At 34.0% G+C, this 11992-nt stretch overlaps 1 protein-coding gene across 2 annotated transcripts in view; it reads right to left on the reverse strand.

Moving 5' to 3' along the window:
* Nucleotides 1–11192, reverse strand: part of LOC107673960 (interleukin-1 receptor type 1-like) — a 25060-nt gene extending 13868 nt beyond the window's left edge. The window contains exons 1-3 of one of the 2 annotated variants that reach the window (XM_016467823.1): nt 11103–11192; nt 5790–5879; nt 3823–4075 (exon numbers count right to left, since the gene is read on the reverse strand). In XM_016467823.1, the coding sequence (XP_016323309.1) occupies nt 3823–4075; nt 5790–5877 (341 nt within the window). In that variant the 5' untranslated portion in view covers nt 5878–5879; nt 11103–11192. Of the gene's footprint in view, nt 1–3822; nt 4076–5789; nt 6130–11102 lie in introns of those variants that run through there. The other variant, XM_016467816.1, reaches the window with a different exon arrangement.
* Nucleotides 11193–11992: the final 800 nt, after the last annotated feature.

Raw genomic sequence — 11992 nt, forward strand, 5'->3', positions numbered from 1 at the left:
AGGATCGCGCAGAACCTTTGCACGCACGGATATTGCAAGACATATTAGGTGGTAACGTTATTGTTTTTTTGGCTGAATCATGTTTTAGATAGGATGCCAACAACTGCTTAAAAATAACTGCATTTACTATGTACAGATAAGTGCATATGTATTGTGTTTATTGTTATTTAATTCTAACATTATAACATGAATCGCAGTGAAACTGTTATACAGTTGAATTTATTTATACCATAGTCCAGTGTTTCCCACAGACTTGCACTCTATTTGTGGCGGCATATATATGCAAACTCATTCTCTGCCTGCTGTTGGAGTGGTAGAGATCGAGGTTTCCCCGGTAACGGCTGTACACAAAGCAGCGCTCCGCTCACAAACACTGCTTTATCAGACATTACATGCAAGATGAAATGAAAATGACATCCAATTTTCTGAAGACAGTCGGTTTCCTTCAGAAATACAGTGATATAAAAACACCCGCACTCAATGTATGGGAAACACTGTAGTCTCATAATTGAAGTGTAAATTCTGCAGATTACATCATTGTCCAGTATTGTACTGTCAGCAATTTATTATAAAAACGTTTTCATAATTGTAACATACATATTTACATACATAATTGTTCAGGTGCATTTGTAATAACTTGCGAAAACCTGACGCTACAGCAGCACTTCTTCTTTTTTGCCCCTCCCCACCCCCCAACCATTCGAATTTCCGTAGGCGGGATTTATTATATTCTAATGGGCTGCTTTGTGACATCACAAAACTCCGGAAAACAAACGCTGTAGTCCAAACGAGCCATTCGTTGTAGTTCTTGAAAAGGGATTGAAAAAAACGAAATATCTCCCTTTGGAGTGGACTTTGAGATTTGTAACTTTGTAGATCTTTTTTATGCCCAAACACACACACTACACACTGACTAAAATTCAAAAAGTGAAAAAGCATAATAGGACCCCTTTAAACAATTAATAAATAACAATAAGCAAATCATTTTAACAATCCCACTATTTTTAAGTTTCTGATATATAGGTTTTGCAAAAAACACAAATAATGATGATATAAAAATAAAATAATACTAATAACAACAAAAAACAACAATAAATAAAAAAATAATACTATAATAATAAATAAAACAATAATAATAAAAAAACTATTTTTTTTTTAAGTTTCTGATTCTTAGCTTTAGCAAAACAAAATATTACAAATAATAACAGTAATAGTAATAATATAAAAATAAATAAAAACAATAATAAAGTAAATAAACAATTTTAACATTCCTAATATTTTTTAATTCGATAAAAAAAAACACAAAATAATACTATATAAATAAATAACAACAAATAAATAAACAACAGTATAAAATAAAACAAACAAATAAAAAATAAACAATTTTAACAGTCCTAACATTTAATTTTTCTGATTTATATTTTATATTCTCATTTCAGATTCTTTACTTGTTCACTTATTGCTATTTTTCCTTTTCATATGATTTCAAGTAACCTCTCATAATAATCCTATTTTTTATCTTATGTCTCATGAAGCCCTGGTTGGACTTCCAGCAGCGCATTTGATCTGTACTTTACACAAAGGAACATCTAAGCACCATATCTTTGCCTTACGACTTTTTAATTTTTGAATCTGTATATTCAGCATTAAACAAATCAGCACCAGTTTTAGCCTGTTTTCTTAACCTTTCTTTGCTTACAGCTTCTGTCCATGACCGTAAGTGTGTGTTTTGTGGCAGCAGGTTGTTTAAAGGTCAGGATCTTCAACACCTGTTCAACACGACACTGGTTTGCTGGACACGCCACATATTAATCCTTCCTGATCTTTCCGTCCATTTACTTCTTCAGTCAACAGAGCGCTGCAGCTTCAGTGAATCTCGTGAAAACACGGCAGTGGAAAAAATCTCATCGTCTTAAAAATAGACTTCTAGTTCTTCAAGGAAAATGGCATTTCTGTTGTGTAGCATCTGGACCAATCAAAAACACAATTTTTCATTTGATTTAACAAATCAGTTATTCATTAGATTAACAAGTCGTCACAGACCCCTCACCCAATAGACTGGGCGCCAGGATGTCTGCGAATGACCACAGGCCACTGGTTACCATGGCAACCACGACACCTTTGCTAGACCAGAGCCATTTACGACCTAATGGAATGTGAGTAGGGAAAATCACTGCCTTTTCCATAGGAAGAGACACAGTGCACAGTAGAAATGGACTCTTTTCTAATTAATCCATAGGAAAACCTTTCTTTGAATGAACACACATCCTCATCCTGCATGCAAACACCATGGTATGTCCAACAGCAGTCCACCCCAACATCCTCCTCCACACCCACAATAATTATTCATATTTCCCCATGAGCTGATTCGCTACAGTTGCATGCAAGGCCCATAACAGCGAGTCTGACAGACTGACCACATCCTCTGCTCAAGATGTTTTTCTAAGAAACATTTCACTTCCAAAGTGACTGCATGTGAATCAAGCTCCCCCTGAAATCTCCCACCTCACAGAAACGCTCCCAATCTCCTCCATCTGTGTCTAGACTTTTACTCTTAATCATATTATAATTGACCTATCGGTAAGCCCCGCCCCCCTTAGTTACTGTTGCTCACTCGGACAAACAACTGTCTTACAATGACAGCTGTCAGTGTGAAAACCTTGTCCCAAGATGTTTTTGATCAATTTTGGACACAGAAGGACCATCATTCAAGTGGGACTTAAATACGCCATGGAGGGATAGATAAAATATTTTAAAATAAATATGTAAAAATATAGATCACAATGCAAACAGGAGTAGCCTCATGATACGGTAGTCACGATCAACACTGTTCATGTACCACAGTGTAAGATTAAATTCATTTACATTTAATCAGTTTGTTGAACGCTGTTTACGTTCAGCATTCGCACACTGTGTACTGAACGTAAACTACGCTGATTACATTCTGGGACTATTTTACCGATGTCCTTGCTACGTTTCTGGACTTGGGAACATTGCAGTTGCATTGCTGTCTACAGAGGGTCAGACAGCTCTCAGATTTGATCAAAAATATCTTAATTTGTGTTCAGAAGATGAACGAAGGTCTTACGGGTTTGGAACGACATGAGGGTGAGTAATTAATGACAGAATTTTCATTTTTGGGTGAACTATCCATTTAACTGTTTTCTATGTGAATCTATGTTAAAATGTAATTTATTTCTGTGATCAAAGCTGAATTTTCAGCATCATTACTCCAGTCTTCAGTGTCACATGATCTTCAGAAAACATTATAATATGCTGATTTGCTGCTCGAGAAATATTTCTGATTATTAGCAATGCTGAAAACTTTTTTGTAGAAACGTGATACATACCATTCAAAAGTTTGGGGTGAGCAGGTTATTTAAAAAAAAAAATTTTTTTTATAATGCTTATATTCAGCAAGGATGCATTAAATTGTTCAAAAGTGACAGTAAAGACATTCACAATGTTACAAAAGACATTATTTAAATAAATGCTTTTGAACTTTCTATACCTCAAAAATTCATGAAAATAAAAATGTTTCAAGGTTTCCACAAAAATATGAAGCAGCAAAAACTATTTCTAATAATAAGAAACAATAATAGCTGATAATAACTATTACACAATACTATCGTCTATCAGCACAACGCTATGACAATATCCCAAAAATAGAGACATCATTTTTTTTTTGTCACATTTCTAATTCCTACTTTGAGCAAAACACTTTGCTGAGTGAAGTGGCTTGGTGCGTCCCATGATCCATTGCTTCGGACAGATTCTTATTGATAGACATACAGAATAATTTTAAAACTCAAAAGTTCATACCTGACCACACATGTGTACTTTCCTTGCTGCTGCATGGTGACGTTGAAGAACCACACTTGTGTTTTCTTGAGCATGACGCTCTGCTCCAGCTCTGTGATCTCAGAGCCCGTTCTCTCATCGTACCATGTGACGCTGTTCGGCGTATCTGCAAGATTAAAGAGATAATGCATCTGCAGTGGGCACTCCAGTATCGCAACTTCACCCGGGATCGAGAACGTCCGCTCAAACGCCTGTCCGAAATCCCTGCAGGAACCTGTCCACAGACATGCACGATGAAGACAGTTAATCCAGGAGAATGGAAAGGCATAATACGAGAGCATAGGAACAAAATTAATTTGGTAAAAAAAAAAATTCAACAATATAGCGGCAACAATGCTACAATTTTTTCCATGCATTCTCTACCTCAAGCAGGGTTATTATTGTTAACTAAAACTATTGAAAAATTACTTAAATTAAGTTAAACATTAACTGAAATAAAATAATGTATATAAAAATAATATATATTAGGGATGCACCGAAATGAAAATTCTTGGCCGAAAACGAAACCGAACAAAATGAAACACTGGGCCGAAGGCCGAATACCGAACACGGTTTTCGAATTTTTTTCCCCATGTATTTTGCCAATATTTTTTTACTATACAAATAAAAGCAGCCTTGCTGAGAAGAAGAGACTTCTTTTAAAACATTCGAAAATATTACAGATCCTAATTTGAACACTATGTGTGAATATTATAATAAATGTATTAACAGAGCTGTTGAAATTATTATCATTATTATTGTCTTACTTTTTATTTTAGTTTACAGGACAACAGTAAAATTACAATACTAACATTTATGAATGTTTATGGAGTGATTGCTTTTTCTCAACTTTTATTTTGGCGGAAAAGCGCAGGAAGACCTCAATGCTTCTTTTTGTCGACAACAGCAGATTTATAAATGAGTCTCATTACGAATACGTTGCACGTATTGCATTGTCACGTGCCTTGTAAAAAATAAATCATAAAAATGTAACTGAGCAACTGACGAGTAACACCGGTTCAGCGCAGATTTCCCACGTGGTTTGGACTTTGAACCCTGGTTAATGAGCAGATAGAGTGGCGAGTTCGTGCAGGCTGTCAGAATATATGCAAAGCGCGCGTGTATTAGAAAACATGATGTTCTGCAGTTTATTTACTAATTGTTTCAATTGTTTCTTCCTCTTCTCATCGAAGACATGCGATGCAGTACTAAAATCTCTCGCTGTCGGTGCTTGTAATGATTTTGCATTTTTCTCGGACAGTTTTAAATGCTTCCACACTGCTGACATGTTTGTTGCATTGCGCCTCTCACTCTACGCTGGTTGCTATTTGATCACGTCACATCATTGTTCGGTACAGTTTATTCTGTCTTTTTCGCTTATTCGGCCGGACACCAAAAGAGCTTTTTTTGCTATTTTCGGCCGAATAATTTTGGTTACCGAACATTCGGTGCATCCCTAATCTATATATATATATCTATATATCTATATATCTACAGTGGTGTGAAAAAGTGTTGGCCCCCTTCCTGATTTCTTATTTTTTTGCATGTTTGTCACACTTGTTTGATGATCTGAAACATTAAAGTGTGACAAACATGCAAGAAAATAAGAAATCAGGAAGGGGGCCAACACTTTTTCACACCACTGTATACATTAGAACTAATTCAAAATATTTACAAAAACTATAATAGTATATCAGTGATATTAAAATAATGCGTCAAACATGGAGGGGTAACATTATGCTGAAAAATATATCGTATTTAGTGTTTCAAGCAATACAAAAATTTGTATATTTTATATATAATATTATAAAAATATAATATTATATACTCAGTGAGCTACAATTGAATTTTATTTCATTTACCAGTATCAGTATCAATGCCAGTATCAGTATATGACTCATTTCATCCAGGTAGTAAAGTTAATGAGGGCAACAGATACAACTCCTTACCTGAACCTAAAGGTTCTTTAGTTGATATTACGGCACATTCAACTGCCCAAAGTACAGTGACCAGAAAAATGAGGGATGACCGACCCATATCTGGAAGACAAAGAAATGACAAATATATTAAATATTTGTTAAATATGTGTGTGGTGTTGTTTTTTTCAAACATTTCCATGACATCTTAAGGCCTGCAATCACAACTATTTGCAGATTTCCCATGACTCTGACCCTATAAATAATATTCAGGCACCCTTGAATGTCCTCTTCAGCTTTTATGATATTGTTAGTCATGTTTTATGAACTTTGAACCTCATGTTTACTGAAAGTGAACAGTGTTTGTGAGACAAACTCAAAGTTCAAGCCAGGATCCAGAAAAAAAAAAAAAATTTTTTTTTTACGTCATTTTCTCGCTAATATATATATAAAGGTATATATATATATATATATATATATATGCTATTTTCTCTATAAAAGTAGATGTCAAATGAGAAAAAATTTATTTAAATAAAGTAGAAATAATTTTTTTTTAAGAAAATTGGTGTAGATCTGAATTTCACTCAGAAATTGCTAGTAAATTTCACAAAGAATTACAAAGAAATGGCATAAAACACATAATAGGAGAAAACCTGAAATATTTTCTTGCAAAAATGTACTCCAATAACTTGCTTAATTTAAAACATCAAAAAATTATTATTTTTTTTTTTTTTACAGTGTATGTATTGCTTTCATGATCATAATATTTAGAAAATGACATCTAATTAGAAACTACAAAAAAAAAAGAAAAGAAATAAGACTCAGATTCATAGATGCATAAGTGCAGTAATATATAATCTGATGACCAACTCTTAAATAACTAAACTTAAGCAATCTGCAAATACTTGTGGATTTCTACTCTTACTTCCCTCTTTTCTAAGAAACGCCGATACATGGGAAATGCTGACTATAGCTGAAGCTCTATAGTGCCGATCCAGCAATCGACTGCTAAAACAGAGTCATTTTTGCACAACAGTTTCATTCTTTAAAAGAGCAGACTATACGGCTGCATTTCAGAGGAACTTAACGTGCTTGCTCAGCATTAAAAATGAGAATTTGAGGAATAAAATAAACGTGCACTGGAGAAAAAGGGAACATTTTGTAATTAAACAGGATCTAAGAGTACATGGCCTACATTAACCCTGAAATTTAACTAACCAGCCAAACCTTGATCTGCTCGTAACCTCCAAAGCCTCATCCAGATGTTCAGTGGATTGCCAAATATTGACTTCACAGTTAGTAAATTGTTTTTAATGGGCAATGACGTCAGTTGATTCCACTTGTACATACACGCTTACAGCAGCCACATTTAAAGATTATTTACCTTAGAACAAAACATTATTTAATTAGTGAATTTGTATTATTCCTATTGATTAAAGACTCTTCCTAATAAAACCAGCAAGCCATACTAATAATTTTAAAGAGATATTACAAAAGTAGCTAATTATTTTCGGGATAACTATTCCTTTGAGCTTGATTTTCCATTTTAGTTTGAAGAAATGTAGCATCACATCACTTGCTCACCAACGAATCCTCTGCAGTGAATGGGTGCCGTCAGAATGAAAAATGAAAATTTGCTGAGAATTGACTCACCTTTAGGCCATCTAAGATTTATACGAGTTTGTTTCTTCATCCGAAAAGATCTGGAGAAATTTATCATATGAATGGTTGTGAATGGGTGCCGTCAGAATGAGAGTCCAAACAGCTGATAAAAACATCACAATAATCTACAAGTAATCTACACCACTCCAGTCCATCAACTAACATCTGGAGAACAGAGTATGTGAGCGGAGCGGTGTGATTTTGAATGGAGCGAGATTTTTCAGAAGTCGGAGCGTTGTGGTTTTCACTCGCTCCAAAGAGCGCTCCACTGCCGCTCCATCACGAGTACAATTCATGCCAACGGCCCGTAATATAACTGCATATTTAGCAAGAATTCACATGTTAAACATAGCCTATTTAGCTTGATAGAGCTGGATCACTCACATCAGAAAGCATGATTTAAACGGGTACGACACTTATTCACACGCAATCGCTTTCGCAGTAATTAATTCAAACAAATGTAATCTTACAGTGCTACTTCATCTGTATCTGATTTCGAATGAGCAGAAATCTGTAAGAAATGCAGCTATCCGTAGGTGAAATAACTGACGAAAACATACTGTTAATTTCATCACAAACAAAATTTGCACTGCAAAAAGCAGCAATTATACCTTTTAATGCTGACAACCATGTTATTAGCTTGGCATGAGGTAGGAAAAAAGTTTGCACACTAGTGCTCACACACTCTGCATGAGATGCCAAAAACGATGCATTTGTAAGAAACAAATCCATTATTAAACCATTTTTATCCTCAAACCATTGCTAAAATACAAGTCCATAATTCATAAGTCATCTCATCTGAATCAGGAGAGAAATATGCACAGACCAAACACCATTTACAAGCCAAAACAGCTGTAAAAAGCTATATGGGGTGGATTTGGATGTGATTTTCACTGGAGAAAGCATTAGTGGACTCTGGCCAGAAGTGACATTTTAAAGTTAAAATGCCATAATGATGGATATGTTTCTTACAATCATGCAGCTTTTGGCTTCTCAAGACATTAATTGATGGATTATCAGCTGTTGATTGGTTTTTATCAGCTGTTTGGACTCTCATTCTAATGGCACCCATTCATTGCCATTCATATACTAAATTTCCCCAAATCTGTTTCCATTAAGAAACAAACTCATCTACAACTTGGATAGCCTAAGGGTGAGTCAATTCTCATCAAATTTTCATTTTTGGCAGAGCTAATCCTTTAATATGACTAGGTCTAAAAACACTCTGTAACTGTTAAAGGCATGTTGCATAATTTTGGGTTGATTCACATAAAGGCATTTGTGTGAAAAATGACAATTTCTGCTAAGAACTGGAAAAACAAACAAGAAGAAAATGGATCAGAATGAATAATGAACCCAGTTTTCAAGTACAGCAAAAGTTTGGGTGGCACTGGTTTTAAGAAATGACAATCCCCAACAACAATGAACGACTCTCATTACAGATCTGGGAAAATGTAACCTACTTTAACAAGCCACAACATTATAATAGTTCAACAATTTCCTGACAGGGTGAAGCACAAGTTAACAAGCAATTTACAAAATGTCCATCTAAGAGAACAGACCGAGAGAAAACCGTTCAAGTGTTGAGTTCCAACAACCACAGATTTCACTACTGCCGCATGAAGTTACATAATAGCAACGAGTCTGTCGTTTGCCTAAAGCCTCTGATTCAGTGCAAACATGTATGAGGACATGCTGTACTATTCAAATGCATCTCAAATAAGCGTCATTCTATGAAACACATGGCTTTTTCGGCTTGCTATACCTGTTTTCAGAATATAATTGTACGATTTTAAACACTGTCAGATAAATAATGTGCTAGGTTTATACATTTTAATATATGTTTGGGAGATACTTATGCCTTCAGAAACTTCAAGGTAATTATCTTTACTTTATCTATAAATAAATAAATAAATAAATAAAAAAATGTTATGTCAAAGCCAGTAGAACAGAATAAAATAAATAAATAAATGGAAGTATATGTGAATTTAAATTTAAAAAATACCGTGGATGAGGTGCATGAAAACATTGCTGATGACTTCAGCTTGAATGACTCTTACATAACTAGAGTGCAATCAAATAAAACAATATCAAAGCCACAAATCAACCACTTCCTATTGTCTGCCCCATTGTCCACACTTGAGTGAATTGATGTTTCTCACGATATTAAAGACTTTAAGGCTTCTGCTTAAATGGTTGAAACGCTTGGTAAATTAATGCAATAGTGTAAAATTGTCTATGTTTGAATTTTTTCATGCAACTAAAATGTACATTAAATTAAAAAAAAAAGTTAAATATGATAAGTAAAAGCACCATTACTTGTGCAGCACATGCATGTTCCGCCTTCATTAGTGTTTAATTAAAAGCATGCCATGATGCACCTTATAAAGTTGGCTGATAAATGTACTGAAATCCAGACAAAGAAACTTAAATATAAAAGAGTTTTGTGTGACATTTCCATAGCTTATTCTATCCATAGCTTTGCTGTCATTCTAAAATGTGGAAAGAAGTCATAATAAAGCATGCCTAAGTGTGTCCAAATTGTGACTGCCAGTGTAAATCAAAGTTCTGATGTAAAAACACAGGCATCTGTTGAACAAACATGAACATTCATTCATCAAGTTCAATGCTAGGTAAGGATTTGACCTCACCGCATGTTTACAGAGGGAATCTCGGAAAGGTCAGAAACAAAACCTAGGGAGGTCAAGTCATGGATATAAATGAATCACACAATATAGCAGCACAGATGGTGCAAGTCAATGAATCAATCAATCAATCAATCAATCAATCAATCAATCTGTCTGACCAAAATATATTTTACATATTGTAAACAGTGAAGCTCAATAAAATTATTTTTTTTACATTGAAAATATATTACTTTCAAACTTCATATAGCCTACCAAAATATTTTTCAAAATGTATTTCAGGAGCAAGAAAATGCATTTCTAATCTTATAGTAGCCTACATTTAGGCTTTATTCATGACTTATTTTAATTCAATTTGACTTTTATTTTATTCAAATGTGTTATATGTTCACATATGTTATAGACAACAAGACATTTTTCTTCAAATGTAACATATGTGACTGTGATTTTCTTGGATTGAAATATATGGAGGACTAAATATATTCTTTAAAAAATATTTATATTTTCAAAATAATTTTAAAACAATAAAAAATATATTGGTAGAATATAGCCTATATACACACACATACACACACACACACACACACACACACACATGTAGGGTGGATGAACAAATTAAGAAGTACAAAATAAAGTATGCAATAAAACAAAGCAAATTTAAAAAGAATCGTGTGTTTGGCATGTTATAAAAGCTTGTAAAGAAATCAAAATAGTGGAAAAATAAAAAGCATTTGATTCAGGAGCAAAGATCGGGGATTTAGAGTTATGTGCAAATATTTAAATTCTATTATTATAGCAGGCAGCTCTTGCCTGAGTAGTAAGTGAGATTTGAAGCTGTAACTCCCAGACACTTTTATGGTAGAATAATTATAATAGTAGAAGAAGAAAGTCAGAACAAACACAGTCGAACTCCAGCAAGTGTCCTGGATATTATCCCATGCAATATCCTCTATGGAATTAAGCCATGCACATTCAGATGAGGATTTTAGCTATTGCAGTGGCGGCTATTTTAATTTAAGAATAGATGTTCTTCACTAACCTTATAAAAGAGCACAGACATTCACTTCTGCTGTTGTTCTTCAGTTCTTTCCACAGTAACTCTTTCACAGAGGGTTATTTCTGTTCTGGTTCTTGAATTTCACATATTTCTTCTGTCTGTCAGAATGACTTTTTATGCTCATGATCTTGTCATTGGTCAGCAGCTGGGGATTCATCATCAGATCATGATGCTTCGAAGGTCTGGGAAAGGAACCTCCCATTTCCTGTTCTTATATAATATAGAAATAAATCATTTTTCCCTTCATAATTTCTTTCTTCTTATTCTTCTGCAGGGCCAAGGACTTTTCCTCCAGTTTGTGGAGCTCAGAGTTGGCCTCCTTCAGTTTGGACAGGAGGAGCGAGAACTGGAAGCAGAGACGGCGTCTGTTCCTCTCAGTTCTGCTCCAGCGAGCTGAGCTCCTTCCCATGATTCCTCACTCTGTGTCGCCACCGTAGATGCCTGCCTTTGAGGAAAAATACAGCCTCTCAAATATTCCTCATATTGGAAGTTTAAGGCGATGTGCATTTACTAAAACTATATATATATATATCTTTTTTTTTACTAAAACTTATCTAAAACAAATCTACAAATGTACTAAAAATTCAATTAATTTAAAATCCATTAAAATATTAATAAATACTATTATATTTTATACTAAATAACTGTATGTGAATAAAAAATATAATTGATGCACAATATTTCAGACATTTCTTAGAAATAAGAAATATATAGTTTATTGTTGTTTTTCTCAATAAACATATTTATAAGTGAAATACGATTTTCATTTCGCCATACATTCCACAAAAATAAAACCTTTTTTTTAATTTGAGAGTTAATAAAATAAAATAAAATATGAATTAAGTACAAATTGTTATAGGTGCATATATCAA

The sequence above is a fragment of the Sinocyclocheilus anshuiensis genome, unplaced genomic scaffold (genome assembly GCF_001515605.1).
Source record: "Sinocyclocheilus anshuiensis isolate Anshui unplaced genomic scaffold, SAMN03320099.WGS_v1.1 scaffold1363, whole genome shotgun sequence".
Taxonomy (NCBI): Eukaryota; Metazoa; Chordata; class Actinopteri; order Cypriniformes; family Cyprinidae; genus Sinocyclocheilus; species Sinocyclocheilus anshuiensis.